This window comes from Hypomesus nipponensis, chromosome 7, assembly GCF_054491055.1.
Source record: "Hypomesus nipponensis isolate SF chromosome 7, ASM5449105v1, whole genome shotgun sequence".
Classification (NCBI taxonomy): domain Eukaryota; kingdom Metazoa; phylum Chordata; class Actinopteri; order Osmeriformes; family Osmeridae; genus Hypomesus; species Hypomesus nipponensis.
In genome coordinates this window covers 7,534,633-7,553,778 of record NC_140367.1, presented here as the reverse complement: position 1 = coordinate 7,553,778, position 19,146 = coordinate 7,534,633, and the positions used below count along the sequence as shown (strand labels likewise).

Here is a 19,146-nt window from a genome sequence, read left to right as displayed (position 1 = left end):
TCTGATGGGAACACCGCCACCTACTGGTGAAGCAAAGTCAATGTGGCACAGAGGGAGCCCTTCAGGCAGACACAACCAGTACACTCTACATCGGAGGAGCAGGAGTTCCAATAGCCAGTGTCTCCTAGGTAAAAACACACTCAACGTTCTCAATTCCCAATCTCCTGCCTCATCCTAATTGCCCCAGATGTTGCAAAAGAAAATTTAGAATTGCCATGTTTTTGGTGTCACTGGTCATTAGCGCGCCATTATTCTTCCATAACCAGGCTGTGGAGAATATCTGTAGTTAACAGGGAGGGTGCGTGTGTGTGCGTGTGTCCTCAGACACAGTTGGAGAAGGATTGATCGGGATCCGCATCATACCTCGTTGCCATGGCTACCGGACCAGAGGATCTCTGGAAGAGATTACTTTTATTCTCAACAGAGGAAGAGGAGGAGGAGGAGGAGGAGGAGGAGGAGGAGGAGGAGGAGGGAGGGAAGTCACCCTCTGGTCCTCCAGCGCTGGGCTTAGCACTGTAAAAACCTGCTTTGCTGTAGGCGCTGCCTCTAACCCTTGCTAGTACAGTACCCAGTCAGTAGCCTGCAGTGTCTCCAGAAGGACAGTCCCAAAATTAAATGCTGATTCATATATATTTACATGGGTATATTATTATTAGATAGTATAACAATCATACATGTTCATCTGATTCAAAACGTTTTATTAAGCAGACAAAAGGAAAAACAAAACATGCTATCAGAGTATAGTACGCCATCATAATCAGGCCTGGGTGTTTACACTAATACATATCACCACCATTGCTATGGTAACAGTGTAAGGAGATCGAAATTATGAGAATCCATTCCATGAGTTATTCACAGTCTTCACTCTGCAGAGACGACAGACATGACAAACCACGCTCCTCTATTGACTTGAATAGGGCATTTCAACATCACGACGTGGCCGTGCCGCGTCGATGGAAGCTGGGGAGAAGAGCCAGTGTCAGGGTGATGTCGTCGCCAAGCTCTCACGTGACAGGCTCCGAGTCAGAGCAGGGCTGCTTCCAGACAATCGTGGAAGAGAGTGACCAGAGATCCACCTGGCTGGCGGTCAGCCACAGAACGGCTCTCAGAAACACCAAGGTCATCCATGTGCGGTTGGAAAAGACCAAAGACGATGCGTTTGGGGCAATGTCTGTGCCAGGATCGGAGTTCTAGAACATGGAAGCGGGCAAAAGGGAGACAAATGAACGGGTGGGGAGATTTTCAAAAGATATATTGTAATACACCACAACTGTATTACTGGTCAAAATGGACCCGACAAAAAAACAACCAAATTGAATTTCCTTCTTTTTCATCCCTTCTCTCTCCCCCTCACCCTCCCTCTCTTTGTCCATTGTCCTCCCTCAATCCTTTCCTCTCTCCGTCGCTGTGACCTGTCTCTAGATGGGCGAGTGGCTCTGAGCACATTGGATGTGAGATGGAGCAGAGATAGACTCGGAGGACCAGCAGCCATGAAACCACTGATAATGAAATATGGGCTCCTTCAAGAACAAGATAAGGAGACACAGCCACCCTCCCCAGACCGCTATCAGCTCCACAGGATCAAATGCATCTGGGTGTGTACACAGTGAGGGCCATTCTATATGACAGACCATACCAGCTGCATCATCTCCAAGTACATCTTTAAAGTCTGCTTAAAAACTATGAATACAAAGTGTCCCTTCTGTTCTGTGGCACAGCTACTGAGCCAACTTAATGAGGGATTGGGGTAATAACCTTTGATAGTTCCTCATCTGTGACTTCAGACTTGGATTACAAATCGGAGCTTTGTGGCGCTCAGTACCGGTGAGGCGTTGGGATCGTGGCATGCAACTTGCATTTGGATCTCTACATCACCACGGTGGATTGGGGAGAATGAATGATGACACTGGACCATCAACCAGGTTGAGCGGTTTAGGCAGCTGTTCTGGGTGGGAGCCGGAAGCTGAAACGTGGGATGGGTGAGGTGACTGAAGGACCTGGGAACGACGGAGAGTCCAGGGAGGCTCCCTGAGAACAGTCCTCCCAACAGATGGAATAGTTTCAGTCCTTTACACAAGCATACTGAAGCAAAACCTTTCTTTTCATGAAAATGCTAATAGGTATTATGGGGGCTGGCCAGGAGACCTGAGGAGACCAGGCAATTACCTTGACATTAGTGGTGATGTGCTTCCTGTGGAGCCCTCCTCTCTCCTTCCTCTCTCAAGGTGAGAGGACTAATGACTCGAGCTGGGGAAGGGAGGGGGGGGGAGGGCTGGGAGGAATCCATAAACAGAGTTGGCCAGGGAAAGAGAGATATAGCGCTATATAGGGAGAGGACGGTCTACCAGCTAGGCTTACAAGTGACCAGTATGATGACTGAGAACAGGGTTGAGAGCGATGGAGGAGTAAGCCTTCCCTGCCACCCCAGTCCTGTCAGAGTACATTACCTGCCCAGACGCACGGCACTGTCACATCAACTTAGACTTCAAGAACAAGAACGAGTCGACTGAGGAGAGATAATCAACATTTATTAAATGACTTCATCTTCTGTACATGCATGATGTCGTGGAGAGAGACAGAGGAGTAGGACGCGTGTCGGTTTGTGTGTGCGAGATGGATTGTGTGTGTGTGTGTGTGTGTGTGGGAGAGATGGACTGTGTGTGTGTGTGTGTGTGGGAGAGATGGACTGTGTGTGTGTGTGTGTGTGTGAGAAAGTGGTTGTGTTCAGAATCCCCTCTGTACAGTTTAAAACTTTTAATATATTCTTTGCCACCCAGTGGGCTTGACAAGTACAAGACAAGAGGGAGAGATAGAAAGCTGCACGTCACAACAATTAACTGACCCCCTCCCCAGCCCCTCTGCACCCCCTTCCAGCCCCCACACGAATGCATGGTCTCACTACAGATTAGCTAAGAGGAATATACTGTCTCACCCTCATCATTGCTCAGAGTAAACAGTTGAGAGCCCCTTCAAAAAGCATGTTCCTTCAGTTGATTTGGTTATCATACGACAAAAGGAGAGCTGTAACTTACTGTAAATATCTCGCTCATTGTATACCACGAGCAGCTAACACAGCTAAGAACATTTGCAAGAAAAAAAAAAAAGGCAAGTTGTAAACGCTTGAATTAAAGACGCCAAAATACGCATACACAAAGATTCCACATTGATTCCTACAGGGTTAAACCCCAAAACAAAACCTCACCACCAACATACTACGGCGTAATACTAAACTGTCGACACTTGAAATAGCTAAAGCATGGGTATATACTGTATATCTTCAACGAGCCTGGGTTGTTTCTATACAGCCTGGGTTCAAATGTACCACACGTGAATGGTAAGGTAACCATGGGTACGAGCCGGTCGAATGCTCTTGTTCCTTCAAGCTTGTGGCCCTCCTGGATGTGTCCCTAAAGGGGCGGGGCGAGGCACATAGCCCACTTTGACTGACAGTAGGGGTTTTGTCTGAAATGTGGTCTGAATTGCACAGGATTTATTGACGGTCTAATAGACATGGATGTAGAAATGATTCACAGAGTATATTTGCTATGTAATACACTGTCATTATACATAAGGATGACTTGGATCTGGGAACGTTTCCTGTGTCAGAAGACCCCCCCCCCCTCCCCCGGTGAACAGACCGTGAATTTATGAATGTGGAGAGGGCATTGTCAGCTCACTTAAACGACCGAGAGGAGAACCTTGTGTGCTTTGTGATGAACTGGGTACATTCAATGTTTTCCTTAGTAAAGGTTTTATCGAACAAAACAAACAAAATCAAAATGGAGTATTTACAACAAATTTACATTAAATATGCCACCATAGACACATCAGGACGTCCGCAGAGACACAAAGACACCAGGAACAGGAACACTCACTTCCTTTAAAACTTTCCACTGAAGTCAGAATCCCATCCTCAGGGGGAACACATGTAGAATTTAAGGCTGGGAGGTTCTCAAATCTGTCTCTCTCTCATATATACATATATATATATATATATGTTTAGGGAGTCAGGGAGTCAGGTGGCTGAGTGGTTAGGGAGTCGGGCTAGTAATCTGAAGGTTGTCAGTTTGATTCCTGGCCATGCCAAATGACGTTGTGTCCTTAGGCATGGCACTTCACCCCACTTGCCTCGGGGGGAATGTCCCTGTACTTACTGTAAGTCGCTCTGAATAAAAGTGTGTCTGCTAAATGACTAAATGTAAATGTAATGTTTATTTATTTTTTTTGTTCAGGAATGACAGGAAACTGAGACATGGCAGTCAGAAGACACTGTAAAGGGTGTTGTTCATTTAGGGGGAAGGACATGTCCATGTTGTTGGTTCTACCTGTTGGAGGTTCTACCTGTTGGAGGTTCTACCTGTCATTGGTTCTACCTGTTGTTGGTTCTACCTGCTGGAGGTTCTACCTGGTCAGCTGACCCACCACCTTCAGCAGAGTCTTGTTCTCCTGCTTGAGCTGTTCGTTCTCGTCCTCGATGTCGTCGAGGTCCTGCAAGAGACACCGAGCCGTCAGACACCTGGACAGGAGCACACACTGTCCCTCTGCAAAGACGTACCATCCGGTCGCCACATTCAGCCAGCCTGTCAGGAGCAGGGGGGGGGGACTGAGGCGGGAGAGCGAGGTAGTCGGAACTCCTAGGTCTACCCTTCAGCCACCTCGCCTTCGATAATAACAAATTAAACATCAACAGCTTCAATTAGCCACAGACGAGCAGCTGCCAACGGCTCCTCAAAGCCCTCACCCTCGCCATCCCAAAGTGACACTTTTCATTTTCGGCTTCCTCCATCACCGGCGGCGACGACCGTTTGACGGGGGGGGGGGGGGGGGGGGGGGGGATGGGGGGAGAGGAATGAGCACAGTCGCACTTCTCTGCAAACTTTAAAAGGCGTGAAGGTACAGGAGAGGAGGACGGGAGGATAACCCGGACTCAGAGCAACCACAGAGCAGCTCGACACCGGAGCGCCGTGGACAGAGACAGACACCAGGTCGATCTCAGAGGAGGATACCGCTCCCTAACGACAGGGACGTAGTCAAACGTTACGAACCACAGAGGAGTTTCCCCGAAATGAGAACCAAAATAAGACATGAGATAAGATCTAGATGGAGCGGCCTCCATCATGCACCTGAGCTCAGCAGCAGACAGCCTGGACTCTTCAGGGACATCCAGAGGCAGATTCCCAGCAGGGGGTGTTCAGTGAGCCAGTGGAGGAACATTATCAAAGCCCCCCCTCCCCCCTCCGCTAGAGGAACATCTCTTGGGGAGACAACCTTCCATCTGGAACCCCGACAGAAGATGCCAGACTGGATCTATACTTATCTCCCTCTATCCCATCAGGCCTTGCTCTGTATAGTCTCCGGGAGAGGCTGTCTGATGGTTATCACCCACGGCTGGCGTTTCCAGGACCAGACTTTAAATGACACACTTCCTGTATGTGATGGCATCAGCCCCCATGTCTGGACCCCCCCCCCGTACTGCCATATAGCTTGTGGGTAGTATTGTAATGAAGAAATGTCAAGGTAATGAAACCAGTCAGGCCCAGGGAGAACACACGGCGGCTCCTGTGAAACACAACCCTTGGCCCTGTGTGTTTCTAGGCTCACAACTTGTCTGCGTTGGAATGCTTTGTCGGAGGACGGCGGCCATCTCTTCTTGCAGTATATCTGAGACATGAAAGGCTGTCAGCATCCCCCCGCCCCCCCCCCCCCCACACTGCTTCTCCTTTTTCAAATGCCCCCAAAAAAAGAAAAACAAACCGTGTTTTCCGCCTGCCAGAACCGTGACCCAGAAAAGTGGATCAGGAGGTCGTGAGACGGAGTGTTGGTGGAGCGTCTCCCAGCGGCGAGGACTTCTGAATGAGCTCAGGGTTCAGAGAAGGGGGTGAGGCGTCTGCTACATGAGCATCCCTGACCTTTGAACCCTTCCGGCAGTCTGGGGGAAACACGGCTTTGACCTCAAAGGGCAGACCAATAGAAAAAAGGAAAACCCTGGCTGCCCGAGTCTAGTCATTTTTTTATGCCAGGAGCGAATTATGTTTTTGATCCGTCAAACCAAAAAAAAACAACGATAACTTCTGACAAGGCTTAGAGCTCCACTAGGATATGTATTACAGGTCAGATCAGAATCTGACTGTTCTCGGGCCAGATTTCTTGGTACTACTGGGAAAACTATGTGCCAGGGTAATATATATGGTTGCCATGGTGACAGCTGTTCTGTCCTACGCGGAGACTTCCTTTGCCTCTGATACAATGGGAAGTTTTTTCAAGTATTGTCCAAATGCATTCCCATCCAACCTTCCTCAGCACACAGAATCTCCTTCACCATGGTTTATGGATCACTGATCATCATGGGGATTGTTTTTACTGAAACCCCAGGCCGTATTCCTTTTTGAGAACATATAAGATGATGAGATCCGTCAGGGAAAGTCCCAGGGTTGAAGAGACCAGCCTGTTCTGAGTCGGGCTCCACACGGCGAACACCACCAGTGTTCCCACACCCTGCCACAGGCTGCAGGGGAGGTGACCTCACCTCAAACTGGGTGTTGGTTTCCAGGAACAGCCCAGCATAGCAGCCCAGATAGAGGGACCACGGTGATGGCTGACAATGAGTTGAACTCATTTCCATCAAACACCAATCAGGGCCAAATAAGCAGCTTGGGTAGGGGGAGAATGTGACGGCGTGTGCGTGTTGAGAGTTTTACTCTAATCGACAGTGGATAATTGTAATCTTCTGCTGCTCTGAGAGAGCCGCTTCACACTATCAAGCTGATTGGCTGCAGATAGGAGAGGTGGGAGTGTGTTCGTGGGGTTCTACACACACAGCTGCGAGGCCACTCGCTGCCCGGGGCCTCTCGGCCTGTCTGTGCTCTGCTGGAGCCCAGTGCCGTGTCAACAGGACACCAGCTCTGTCAGCCACAGCTGAGTAGCACCGTCCTCTGTGGGAGAGGCAGGCGACCAGGCGCGGCTGGCGGCCAGTTTGTGTTTTCAAACACAGATTCACTGGGGGAGACAGAAAAAAAAGCACCTACACACCACACCGTCTTTGAGTTCAGCGGACAGAAAGGGTGCCTATGCAGTGAGACTTACTCTATTGAGCAGGTCGATCTCTTCCCTTAGCTTGTCGATGAGGTCGTCTTTGTCCTGGTGGGCCTTCACTAGCTTGTCATTCTCCTGCCTCTCCATGGCCAGCTCCTGAAATGAAACACACACACACCATTACCTCTGTTAAAAGAAGGACAGGCTTTGTTGAGGCCAAGGACTTTAACAGACAATAAATACTCGTTAAGGTCACCTAGGGGACCAGGAGGGCAGGTGCTAGCATGGCTTGAGGAAGGACAGAAGCAGAATGAGAGGATGCAGAACGGTGGGAGCGGCAGTAATGTACACAGAATTATTTATTCAATCTGCCTTTCTGGCTAAACCACCCCTCTACAGTTGATAAGCCAGAACCAGTTTCCAAGGAAACACATCTACTGTAACGACAAGAAAACATTATCCTTGATGTGGTTGATTGTCCAAAGCAGTATTTATCTGATCCAATGTTGAGTGGCGTAAGTAACCCGAGCTTCAAAGCATCAATCGCATTATTAAGATGGACGCCGCCGTAATGGGATACCACGAAAACATAAGCATGCAGCACATGCCTCTGCAACTGGATAAAACCGTAACATCAGTCAAACGAGACAAACAGCCAGGTGAACGAGGCCTGTAACACAACACGTTGGAGGCGGAAACATAAACAGATGGACCAGTATAGCAGTCCATCACGCTGAGAGAGAGCCCTGGCTCCCAGCAGGGGGGCCAGGTTAAAGCTGTCCTCTCTCCCACTTCCTCCCAGACCGGCCCTGACATTTAAGAATGAAAAGTGATGGGAGCAGAGCTGAGCGACCCGGGGAGTTCAGAAACGCCGTGCTGGAAAGTAAAATGTCTCCATGGTTAAGGTCATCCTGGCTCGTTGAAGAGATACGAGGAGATATTGCAGTGAAGGAGGAACTGGACAGCTAGGCTAGTGTGGAGCTAGGAGACGGGTTAGGAGACAGGAGACAGGTTAGGAGACAGGAGACAGGTTAGGAGACAGGAGACGGGAGAAAGCGGTGGTGTATCTGCACTAGTAGATGCCAGTACACCAGTAGATGTCAAGTACACTGCTAATAGAGGACCAGATCTAATCCTTACCCTGACCCATACAGACTAACATGTGCACGCTCCACAGGGCTCCACGCTGGAGCTGCTGTCTGTTTGGACCCTTCTATGTGCAAGCAGCAGTAACAGTGAGGGGGCTAGGCTCCAGCAGAGCAGGCAGCAGCTACCTTCTCCAGGTCCTCCAGCCTTCTCTCCAGGCCTCCCGGGGCTGCAGCCTCTCGCCCGGGGCGGCTGGGGCGCTGTCGGCTGTTTCCCCCAGACTCCTCCTCGGAGCCAGGCCCTGAGGAGCTGAACACACACACGCACACGCACACACAGGCAGGCACACATGCAAACACACACAAGCAGGCACACACACACAGAAGCAGTTAGGGAGACGCTTACTGATTGTCAATAGCGACAAATAATGCATCAAGCTAAAAGCTGTTTCTGACCATTAGGACTGAAGCCCTGGCTATACAATGGGCTTCTAATAGACTGACTCTTAAGGCCCGAAAATAACAGTGTTTTATCCATTAAAAAAAAAACTTTTCATCACTCTGCAGTGTTTGCGTCAGCACCCCCTGCTTCTAAGCTCCATTAGCACACAAAAGCTGTCAAAAGTTTCATCTCGCCACTTGAGCAGAGATGGGGGGAGGGGGGGAATGAAAGGCTTAAATATGTGTCCATCTCAAACACAGAGGGACTGGAGAGAGCGGGAATTGGCATCCATTCTTTTCACGTCACGAGCAAACAATGTGGCCCTGTTTGTCAGCTGGTGAGGAGAAATGCTGCGAGGGGCGAGGTGTGCAGCGTTGATCCGCTACCCGTCTCGCTCTGTCCCGAAGACAACTCAGGGCACCCAGGGAGCGGAGGAACCCATGTTCCCAGCTGATTTATTTCAGTATTTACTAGTGCTGTCAAACGATTAAAATATTTAATCGCGATTAATCACATTAATGTCATAGTTAACTCGCGATTAATCACAATTAATCGCACATTTTTTTATCTATTCTAAATGTCCCTGATTTCTTTTTGTCCCAATATTTTTTCAAATTGTAATGCTCTTATCAACATAGAAAAGTGGTTCGGATTGCTTTGTGCAAATATTTTTTTTATTGAAAACAACATTGCAATCGCCTGGCTTTGACGAGGGGGCAGAGAATTCGCATCAGCTGTGTGCTTGGCCATCAAGTGGTATTTCAGACTGGACGTGCTGCGATGATAGTTCAGTTTACAACGACAAAACACACAGATCACTGGTCTTGTCAATAGAACCATTTGGCAACTTTTTAAAATCAAACTTTCCATTCAGAATCTTATTGGCATCCATTTCGGCATCTCGCGCTCGTCATCCACTCAAAACGTAACGTTAGCCTACTACCAGAGAATGTCTAATATCCGTAAACGGGCTCTGCTACTACTCTTTAGCCAGCTCGCAAGCCAAACGAGTGTTTGGCGTGCCTGTTGTTTTGTTTCCGGTCTAGCTAGATCCGGTGTGGTGTTGTAGTTTTTCTAACGTCGGTAGTTGTTGCAACAGCATGTGAAAAAAACTACAAAGTTTGCTAGGCCAAAAAGAGCGTTAATCGCGCGATAAAATAATTGACGCCGTTAATTTGGGTTTGCGTTAACGCCGTTAATAACGCGTTGAACTGACAGCACTAGTATTTACTGATTGTGGCACAGCTCACTCATTTTTTCGGAACGGAAGAGGAATGTGCTGGGCCTTTTCTCTCATTTGGGAAGTTCGTTTTTCTCATTCTAGTTTTTGAAAAGTATGACATTCTATTATGCCTGTGTCTGAAAAGAACATTCTGAAGCGCCCATTTCCCCTCGTGAAAGCGAAGACAACTTTGAAAAAAACGTCTCAAATGGGAGCCTGGTTCAGCACAAGTCCGAGTGAAAGCCCACAATGGCCACCTGGATGGCGACAACCACTCCAGCCGATCACCTCATTCAGCTCCGCTTCACAAGTCCTGACTTGTCACTCATCACGCACGCACGCTCAAGCAGGCCCATGAGCACGGACTGGAACACACACAGACACTCACAGACAGCCTGAGTCTTTGGCTCCTTGACATTTACTAAAGCCTATTAAGACTACTTTCATTCCTTTTCAGTGCTAAACAGTGCAGTGCTGCCCGCTGGTTCTGATGCAGAGGAAGAGGTGGAAACGCTTCCCAGGGTGCTCGCCCACACCCAGTTAGAGTGCATTTCCTTCCTCTCTCTTGTGAAGGCCACTTGGAGGCCACACCTCCCTCATAGACACACACACACACACACACATTCGCACACACACACCCCACACTCAGCAGTACATCTGTGCTGGGGCACATGGACCCCCAACTCTGGTGCTGACCTTTGTCAACCCCCCCCCCCCCCCCCCAACCCCCTCCAGAGCAGAAGGCTGCAGCTTCACATGTTCTGTTTACACACGCACACACACACACACACACAACCTTGAGTCTCTCGTGGGCTTTCAGCATCTGTTGGGAGCCCGCTCTAAGTGTCCATGTCACCGTGCTAAACAGCCCACTCTGGCCTATTAGCAACCCGCTGTGAGAATGAGAGGAAGAAACAAGAAACACAGAGCGCAAAAAGAGGGAGACAGACACCGAGAGACAGGGAGAAAGAGAGACCGAAAAGGGGAGGGAGGGAGAGAGAGAGAGACACAGAGAAACAGGAACAGAAAGACAGAGAGCGAGAGATACTGAGAGCGAGCGAATGAGAAGCCCGTGATCAGCTCAGAGTCCTAGCAGGTGGGCAGACAAGGCAGAGCCAGCACCAGACTGTACACTCTGTACCATCCTGGTCACGAGCACACAGGCGCCAGGTCTGGCTAAGCCCTAAATCATGTCCCACCAACTCGGTCCAGATCATGTTGATGATCTAATCCCTGCAACCACAACTCCAACCAAACAAGGCAAGCGAGAGAGGAAAGAGGACAAACCACAGCACTCTCCTGATGTTTCAGCTTTGAAGGGACAAGAGGTAGCCCCTGCACATCCCCACTAGCCCACACCTGCTATACCAGCTAGCCCATGCCAGCCCCCCCCCCCCCCCCCCATCAGCAGCCTTGTGGTGCCCACCTGGCATCCACTCCGCTCCAGTTCGCCGGACTGTCCAACTGTGGCCACGCCAGCCAATCACAGGCCGGCGTAATTGCTTGGCCAGATTGAGAGCGTCAGCTGGTGGTCCTGGCCTATATTCCGCCTCAACTCGACAAGCGCTTGGTGGTCATTGTCTCATGCTAATGACGACGGGGAGGAGAGGGGCACAAAACTCCAAATTGTTCTTTGAAAGTATTGCAGTGAAGTGTGCAGTGACGGGAGTGAGGTTCCATCGGAGCACAAATAATTCACATCTACAAATAATTCACATCTACAAGAGACAGGAATGGCTTTGGGGGAGCTGTATAATACGTGTCAATCAGACAAGTTGTGAGAACAGAAAATGGGCTGCAATCAGAGACGTTTATGACCATATCAACTTTGATTGAACTTAAAGTCAGATGCTGCAGTATATGTGGCTGGTTTGGATCCAGCCTTTCAAATGAACTGCCACAGACCTTTGGAGCAAATCACTTCATTTTCGCCAGGGCGCCCGCCAACGTCTAGAAGGAAAATGTCTGCTGGCGTCCAGCTGACACCAAGAGAGGAGCGTGCTTACTTAAGCTGCCTTGTCATTTCTGACCATTATTGGTCAGAAATGACATTTCTGACCAGTCTGCTTGACTGGTAGTGCCCGGTACACATGCACACACACAGACATACGCGCACATATTCCAGTTTCAAGAAACTAAAATGAACAAATGTGTTTGTGCGGATGTACTAGTCATTAATGACCCAAATCGATGCAATTCATCCCTTGGCACGTAACACAACTCTTTCTGGAAGGTGGTTGTGAGAGATGGGTCTCCTACCTCTTATGACGACCGCTCCCAGACCTTGGAGTATCCTGGAACAACAAGGCAGAAGAGTTGTGTCAGTCCAGAGAGAATGTTCTCCAACAACAACACAACAACCTTACAAACAGAAGGCGTGTTTTGAAGTTCTGAAGTTTTCAGTTTGTAATTTATTATAAATATGTTTCACAGATCAGATACTAAGAATAGGATTAGGGTTAGTGGAAAAGATAATTCAAATAAGAATATAAACAAACATGCATGTAGACCATAAAAACTGAATTCCATCCCAGCAATATGATTTAGCAGAAATACACCTGGAATAGCTATTCCGGACCAGCCTGCAGGTTGTATATAAACATTGAGCTTGAGTCTCTGCTGTTGCGCTGATATATAGGTATTCTGTCTGAGTTTAATAGCTTAGCTAGACCCTTATAGCCCAGAGTGATGCACCGCAATCTCCTTCTGCAACCCCAGGTGAGGACGTTAATCATAACCCCCTCCATTATTGAATAATCTAATGGTTGCTTAGGTCTATACCTAGGTGGTAATGCCCCCAAAGATTTCCTTTGAGAAGAGAACACCTTCATCTAAAAAGCAGGTCAGTTCCTCAGAGGTGCTATGCTCTAGTGTGTGTGTGTGTGTGTCTATACTCTGCGCTCAGGGCTGACACTGGAACATGTCTAATTTGATGGAGCTCCCCTGCTCTCCTTCCTTCCTTCCTTCCTTCCTTCACTCTGAGCCAGGCTAAAGGGGAGGCCATTCCCCATGTCTGCTTCCCAGCATGCACCAGCCTCGTCTGGCTTCCTGACGTTCCATCCATTACCCCGGTGTGTCCTGAGCCCTCTGTGTGAAAGGGTTCCATCCTCATCTGGCCTCTGGGACCAGCAGCTTTACTGGGATGTGTGTGAGATACAGGGCGTGTCTGGTAGACGGATGTAGGCTAGAGGACAAGGGATGCAGGATAGAGGACAAGGATATGCAGGATAGAGGACAAGGGATGTAGGCTAGAGGACAAGGGATGTAGGATAGAGGACAAGGGATGCAGGATAGAGGACAAGGGATGCAGGATAGAGGACAAGGGATGTGGGCTAGAGGACAAGGGATGCAGGATAGAGGACAAGGGATGCAGGATAGAGGACAAGGGATGTGGGCTAGAGGACAAGGGATGTAGGATAGAGGACAAGGGATGCAGGATAGAGGACAAGGGATGCAGGATAGAGGACAAGGGATGTAGGATAGAGGACAAGGGATGTAGGATAGAGGACAAGGGATGCAGGATAGAGGACAAGGGATGTAGGCTAGAGGACAAGGGATGTAGGATAGAGGACAAGGGATGCAGGATAGAGGACAAGGGATGTAGGATAGAGGACAAGGGATGTAGGATAGAGGACAAGGGATGTAGGATAGAGGACAAGGGATGCAGGATAGAGGACAAGGGATGTAGGATAGAGGACAAGGGATGCAGGATAGAGGACAAGGGATGCAGGATAGAGGACAAGGGATGTAGGCTAGAGGACAAGGGATGTAGGATAGAGGACAAGGGATGCAGGATAGAGGACAAGGGATGTAGGATAGAGGACAAGGGATGTAGGATAGAGGACAAGGGATGCAGGATAGAGGACAAGGGATGTAGGCTAGAGGACAAGGGATGTAGGATAGAGGACAAGGGATGCAGGATAGAGGACAAGGGATGTAGGATAGAGGACAAGGGATGTAGGATAGAGGACAAGGGATGCAGGATAGAGGACAAGGGATGTAGGATAGAGGACAAGGGATGCAGGATAGAGGACAAGGGATGCAGGATAGAGGACAAGGGATGTAGGATAGAGGACAAGGGATGCAGGATAGAGGACAAGGGATGTAGGATAGAGGACCAGGGATGCAGGATAGAGGACAAGGGATGCAGGATAGAGGGATGCTAGATGACAGGCCAAGTAGGATGGACGGCAGGGCAAGCCCAGGGTGTCTGTTTCATCCCTGTGTTGCTGTACTGTGGGATAACCACTTTGAATATGGTTCCAAAGTCCACGGATACCACCATTCCCCTCCCCTATCAGACATAGGTGTGAGTCACAACATACAAAACCCTTTGAGCTAGCGGTTATGTGTTCCATAAACTATGAAAAAGAGTGAGGCTGGCTCCAAAGTGACGGGGGAGGACAACTTTGTGGTGTTGGTGGCGCTTCAGGAGAGCTTTGCTGACTTCATAAAGGATTAGGGCTTACTGTGATGACAATGTCTCACATGACTGTCCATGAGGATGACGACTTAGTGCTGGGTGTTAGGGCCGGATGCTAATGGCAGCAAAGTGACAGGACTGGAGACAGTAGATTTGAGGGGAGAGAGGGAGATGAGAGAGAGAGTTGAGAGAGCGAGAAATAGAGGAAGGGAAGTTTAGAGAAAAGCCCTAAAACCAAAGTAATAAGACGTTCATAGGCTTTAAGGCCTTCATTATCTGATCCCACAGCACTGGTAGCTCCACACTTAAAAGAAACTTGTCTATATTTAAACTGCAAAACTTGTTTTAAAGAAAAATGGAGCACAGTATAGGACACACAAGATTGGCTGTCTAAATGCAAATATGCATCATAATATATTTTGAAAGATAGCGGGTACATCACCAAGAAGCCCTCACCTATACCAGCACCAGCTGTATGCTCAGCCCAGCTCCTCAGATACAGTCGTGTCCTTGTTTCAGGTGTAGTTAAAGCTCATCTGCACCGTAGACCAAATACATCAGGAGGTGAGTCCTTCCTTAAGAATTGACAGCCAAACCCCGTTTTTTTGAGTGAAATAAAGGTGCTGTGGAGATTTGATTAGCTAAATCATTGCTGGTGAGATCTAATCAAGGCTAAAGGTGGTTCCTGGAGTTTTTAATACATGTATATTTTTGTATGTGTGTGTCTGTGTGAGAGAGAGACAGAGAGACAGAGAGGCAGAGAGAGACAGAGAGGCAGAGAGAGAGGGAGGCAGAGAGAGGCAGACAGACAGAGATATAAAGAGAAAACATGTTATTTTACAGTGTCTGTGTTGATCTGACCAACTCTAGGCAATGCATTCATGAATGCAAGGGTGCTCTGACAGTTGTAAAGAGAGGAAAGAGAGAGAACCACCATGCCTTCTCATCCTTCCTCTCCAACTTCAGCACATCAGTGTGCCCACTGCTGTGCTTCAGAGAGATCATCTTAGAATGTTCGACGGCCTGTTGTGTAGGTTAACACCATTCGAGTGCAGCCTCTTTAGCAGGGGTGCATTATGGGACGTACGACTATTCATCATGCTTGAGCTCAGCTGACAGCTCCCATAATAGGCATCGTAGCAGCCTCGATTACAGAGGACACATGGCACAACAGAGACAACACTAACACTGACTACTGGATCCACTCTCATAAGGAACTGCTGAACTGAATCAAATACTATAAAATCGGGAATACATGATCACAATAGTGCCAAGTCTGGAACTTTGGACTAGAATAGAGACTTAAATGCATTGAAAACTGAGTTTACATTACGGCAGGGTTGCAGTAGCTGTGCGTTCTGGTCTATGGAGCTGTTCTGTTAAGACTGGTGGAGAGGTTGTTCATCACAGCGCTAGGCTCATTTGACCTTTAGACTGTGGTCTCAGCCCACTGCTGACTTGAGACAAACAAGAGCTGTGTCATATCAATCCCTATCTGACTGAGGGGAGCATGTCTGGTGTGTGTGTGTGTGTGTGTGTGTGTGTGTGTGTGTGTGTGTGTGTGTGGGGGGGGGGTCTAGTAGCAAATGCATAATTCATGCCAATGTTCCCCTCACATAAATCACATGCACATTTCTTGAAAAGGAATTTAAGGTTGTTTGTGATCTGACGGCTTTTGTGAATTTGACAGCCCATTAAAACATTATAAATCTCTAAAGGCATGCCTTATAAAAGTCCAACAATAGATGCCTTCTGGATTCCAACACACTGCCAAAAACCCTGAGCTGCAAATGTTTAACCCATCTCGCTCCACAAGGCCGATAAAAGATGGCTATCTTACTGGATACCCCGAGATGCTCCATTCTTGATGTGTCCTTTATATACAAGACTATGATTGACATTTGAGACGGTGGGGGAAAAGAATTCAGCTGGAACAGCGGAGTACGGTACATGACCTACTTTGGCTGACAGAAAACTAGTAAAGGACAAATATTACTCTGGGTGACTTGGTTTATGTGCCTGTAAGCTTTGGTCAACATAGGTGAGAACCTGTTCAAATATTTTGACAAGTAAAACTACAAAACTTTTGAAAGTCTTTCCAAACAGTGCTCAGCTGAGAGAAAAGCAGGGTTTATTCCCTGGCTGGTAAGCAATCGCCTGACGCTTTTGGACTGAAAGGTGCAAATTAAAAATGCAAATGAGGGTTGTCAAGAGGTGTTGGATGTCACCACAAAATGTGTGTGTGTGTGTGTGTGTGTATGTGTGTGTGTGAGCGAGCAAGCGAAAAAACTGAAATAAAGAGCAGACAGAGAAAGACAGAAAGAGAGTGAGAGTAGAGGATCTTACTCAGGTATAACAAATGTTATCTTTGCATAGGAGCGATTATTAAGGGCGTGCACACACACACACACACACTAAGAACACACAGGGATGAGCAGAGACAAGAGGCCCCAGAACCACCCTCCTGTACACAGTGATCAGCGGACCAAGCGTCACATTAAAAGCAGATGATGAGGTGGAATGTTCCAGAAGGTTCCAGTCTGTGTCTCTGATACAGCTCCAGGATCATGGAAATTGTTTTCATTGCACAGCTCCCCTTACCCTAGAGAGCATGACTGAGAGAAGGCCTGATAACCAGGACCACATGAGGGCCCCCAGAGAACTCCAAAGACACAGACACAGAAAGACAAAGAGAAAGAGACTAAGAGACAAAGAGAGAGACAGAGAGAGAGACAGAGAGAGAGAGAGAGAGAGAGAGAGAGAGAGAGAGAGAGAGAGAGAGAGAGAGAGTGAGTGTGTGCTGATTGTTTAAATGAGCAGGTACACAGAGATGCTGGAGAGCTAGCCATTGTCAGACAAGCCTCTCACTGTTCTCACACACAAGCAGGCTAGCCGACACAATCAGCAAACATCCTCGTCACACGGTGTTGCGACAGGCTGAAAACTCTTGAGTACCTTCATGAGCAGTGAAACGAGAAGCAGAGTCAAATTGCACTCGGTTCGCAGGGAGACAAGAGGGAAGAGGAAAACACGGTGGTGCTTATCAAAACACCGACAGTTCCAGTACTTCTCTTTTTGCCGGAGGGCACACAGGTCCACAGGCACACTTCAAAGACCTTCTCTGACATGAACACCCCAAAATGGAGATGTTTCAGTCCAATATTTGGAGTCTTCCAGACATCTGGATAGCAGGGCAGAAGCTAACAGGCCTCACACGGTTTTCTCTGGGTAGAAGTATTTTACATCGGACCAACATAGCAACCACTTGTCTACTTTGATGAATGGCCCAGGGTAAAACGGCACATTTCTGGGATGCTCTGTCTCCACCGATGTCTGTCTGACCGCTACACAGTAAAAAAAACATCTTTCTCTCTCTTTTCCCCTGTCCATTTCCCCCGACTTACTCTCCTTCCCTCTCTATTTCCCATACCCCTCTCGCTCTCTCTCTCTTTCCCCTCTCCATCTTTCTTTACCTCCTCTCTTTTTCCCCCTCTACCATCTTTCTCTCCCCTCCGCTTTCTTTTTCCACCTTCATCCTTCTCTACCCTCCTCTCTCTTTCCCCCTCTCCACCTTTCTCTCCCCCTCCTCTCTCTTTTTCCATCTCCATCGTTCTCTCCCCTCCTCTCTCTTTCCCCCTCTCCACCTTTCTTCCCCCATCCTCTCTCTTTTTCCATCTCCCATCTTTCTCTCCCCTCCTCTTTTCGATCAGCGCGACAGCTACCGTAGTCTCGCCCCAGAGAGAGCACCACCAGCAGATCTGCCTGGCGTTGGATCAGGGGGAGACGTGGTGTGGGTCGAGGTGAAGCCCTCATCTGGTTCCAGTTAAAAGGTCTCCCCTGCAGTGAGTCGACCCAGGATGGGCTTCACCATGGCTGGGTCAAAATGTATGGCTGAGCAGGTTTTCTAGGAGTGGTGGAGGTGAAGACAACTCAATATTTTAGGACTGACTGTGGTACAGAGAAGAGAGGGTGGATCATCGCAACAGCGAAGCAGATACTTGATTGTCAGGTTCACACGGTGCTGGTAGGACCCTTCCTATTCATGTGGTGTTTGTGAGTACACAGGAAAGCTCACTTTGTCGAAATAAATGGTTCCAGCCTCACAGCAGACAACAGAGGCGTGATGTACTCCAGAATCCTGGCACATCGTGTGTGTGTGTGCGCGTGTGTGTGCTCACAATACTTTGTGCATGTGTGTGAAATTTAACAGCACTTGTTTTAAGAAGAAATGGTCCAGACTGAGGAGTGTGCATATGATCCCAGCCAAGCGCCAGGGGCATATGCTTAGAACGCCGCTAATGTCAACACGTTGAACAGTAACGGAGATAGATAGTTTTGTAGGTGACGAATGCATTTGTACTTGGACACAGCTTGCTGGCTGTGAGGGTGTTTCAGTGCCTGCTGCCTGTCTTTAGGACAGCCCTGCTCCAGGATGTGTGTCTGGCGGGCCAACAGTGCCTCAGCTCGGCAGGAAGGAGGTACCTCAGCTGCGGCCCTTCTACACAGGAGCCAGATTGAGGACCAGGCATGCACGGACATCACCGCAAGGAAATCTACCCTGCACGACACATATGTTATACCTGCACTACGTGGTAGGTGGCCAGTTCAAATATACATGTCAGGAATGCTAATATATACTGTAAAATACCATTAATAGATTCAAGTGCAAGTGTATTCACTTAGCTTTCATCCAAAGTATCATGGTACATAGGAGACTTGGACCTAGGACCTCTTGATGTTTGGGTCCATGCTCTACCACTGAGCTATACCCATCCCAGATAAGAAGCCTTCATTGGTAGTCATACGTCAGGGGACCCACACCCTCACCTGTAATAGGTGGGCAGCCCCGGGGTCGGTCATGGCCTCGTTCTGCACCGTGTTGTGCTGCGTGATGTCCTCGTCCTTCTTTACTCCGTCATCATCATCCAGCTCATCCAAACTC

At 48.5% G+C, this 19,146-nt stretch overlaps 1 protein-coding gene and 1 long non-coding RNA gene across 3 annotated transcripts in view; both read right to left on the bottom strand.

Moving 5' to 3' along the window:
• Positions 1 to 681: 681 nt before the first annotated feature.
• LOC146276574 (uncharacterized) lies at positions 682 to 1,847 on the bottom strand. Its single transcript, XR_014762451.1, has 2 exons — positions 1,756 to 1,847; positions 682 to 1,190 (listed from the first exon to the last, which is right to left on the bottom strand). It is a non-coding gene; the product is annotated as an uncharacterized LOC146276574 (long non-coding RNA).
• Positions 1,848 to 2,507: 660 nt separating this feature from the next.
• The window catches only part of pawr (PRKC, apoptosis, WT1, regulator), a 45,190-nt gene continuing 28,551 nt past the window's right edge, over positions 2,508 to 19,146 (bottom strand). For both annotated transcript variants that reach the window (XM_084701507.1, XM_084701508.1), the window contains exons 3-7: positions 19,032 to 19,145; positions 12,041 to 12,075; positions 8,307 to 8,427; positions 7,084 to 7,188; positions 2,508 to 4,488 (exon numbers count right to left, since the gene is read on the bottom strand). In XM_084701507.1, coding sequence (XP_084557633.1) covers positions 4,402 to 4,488; positions 7,084 to 7,188; positions 8,307 to 8,427; positions 12,041 to 12,075; positions 19,032 to 19,145 — 462 coding nt within the window. In that variant the 3' untranslated portion in view covers positions 2,508 to 4,401. The remainder of the gene's footprint in view (positions 4,489 to 7,083; positions 7,189 to 8,306; positions 8,428 to 12,040; positions 12,076 to 19,031; position 19,146) is intronic.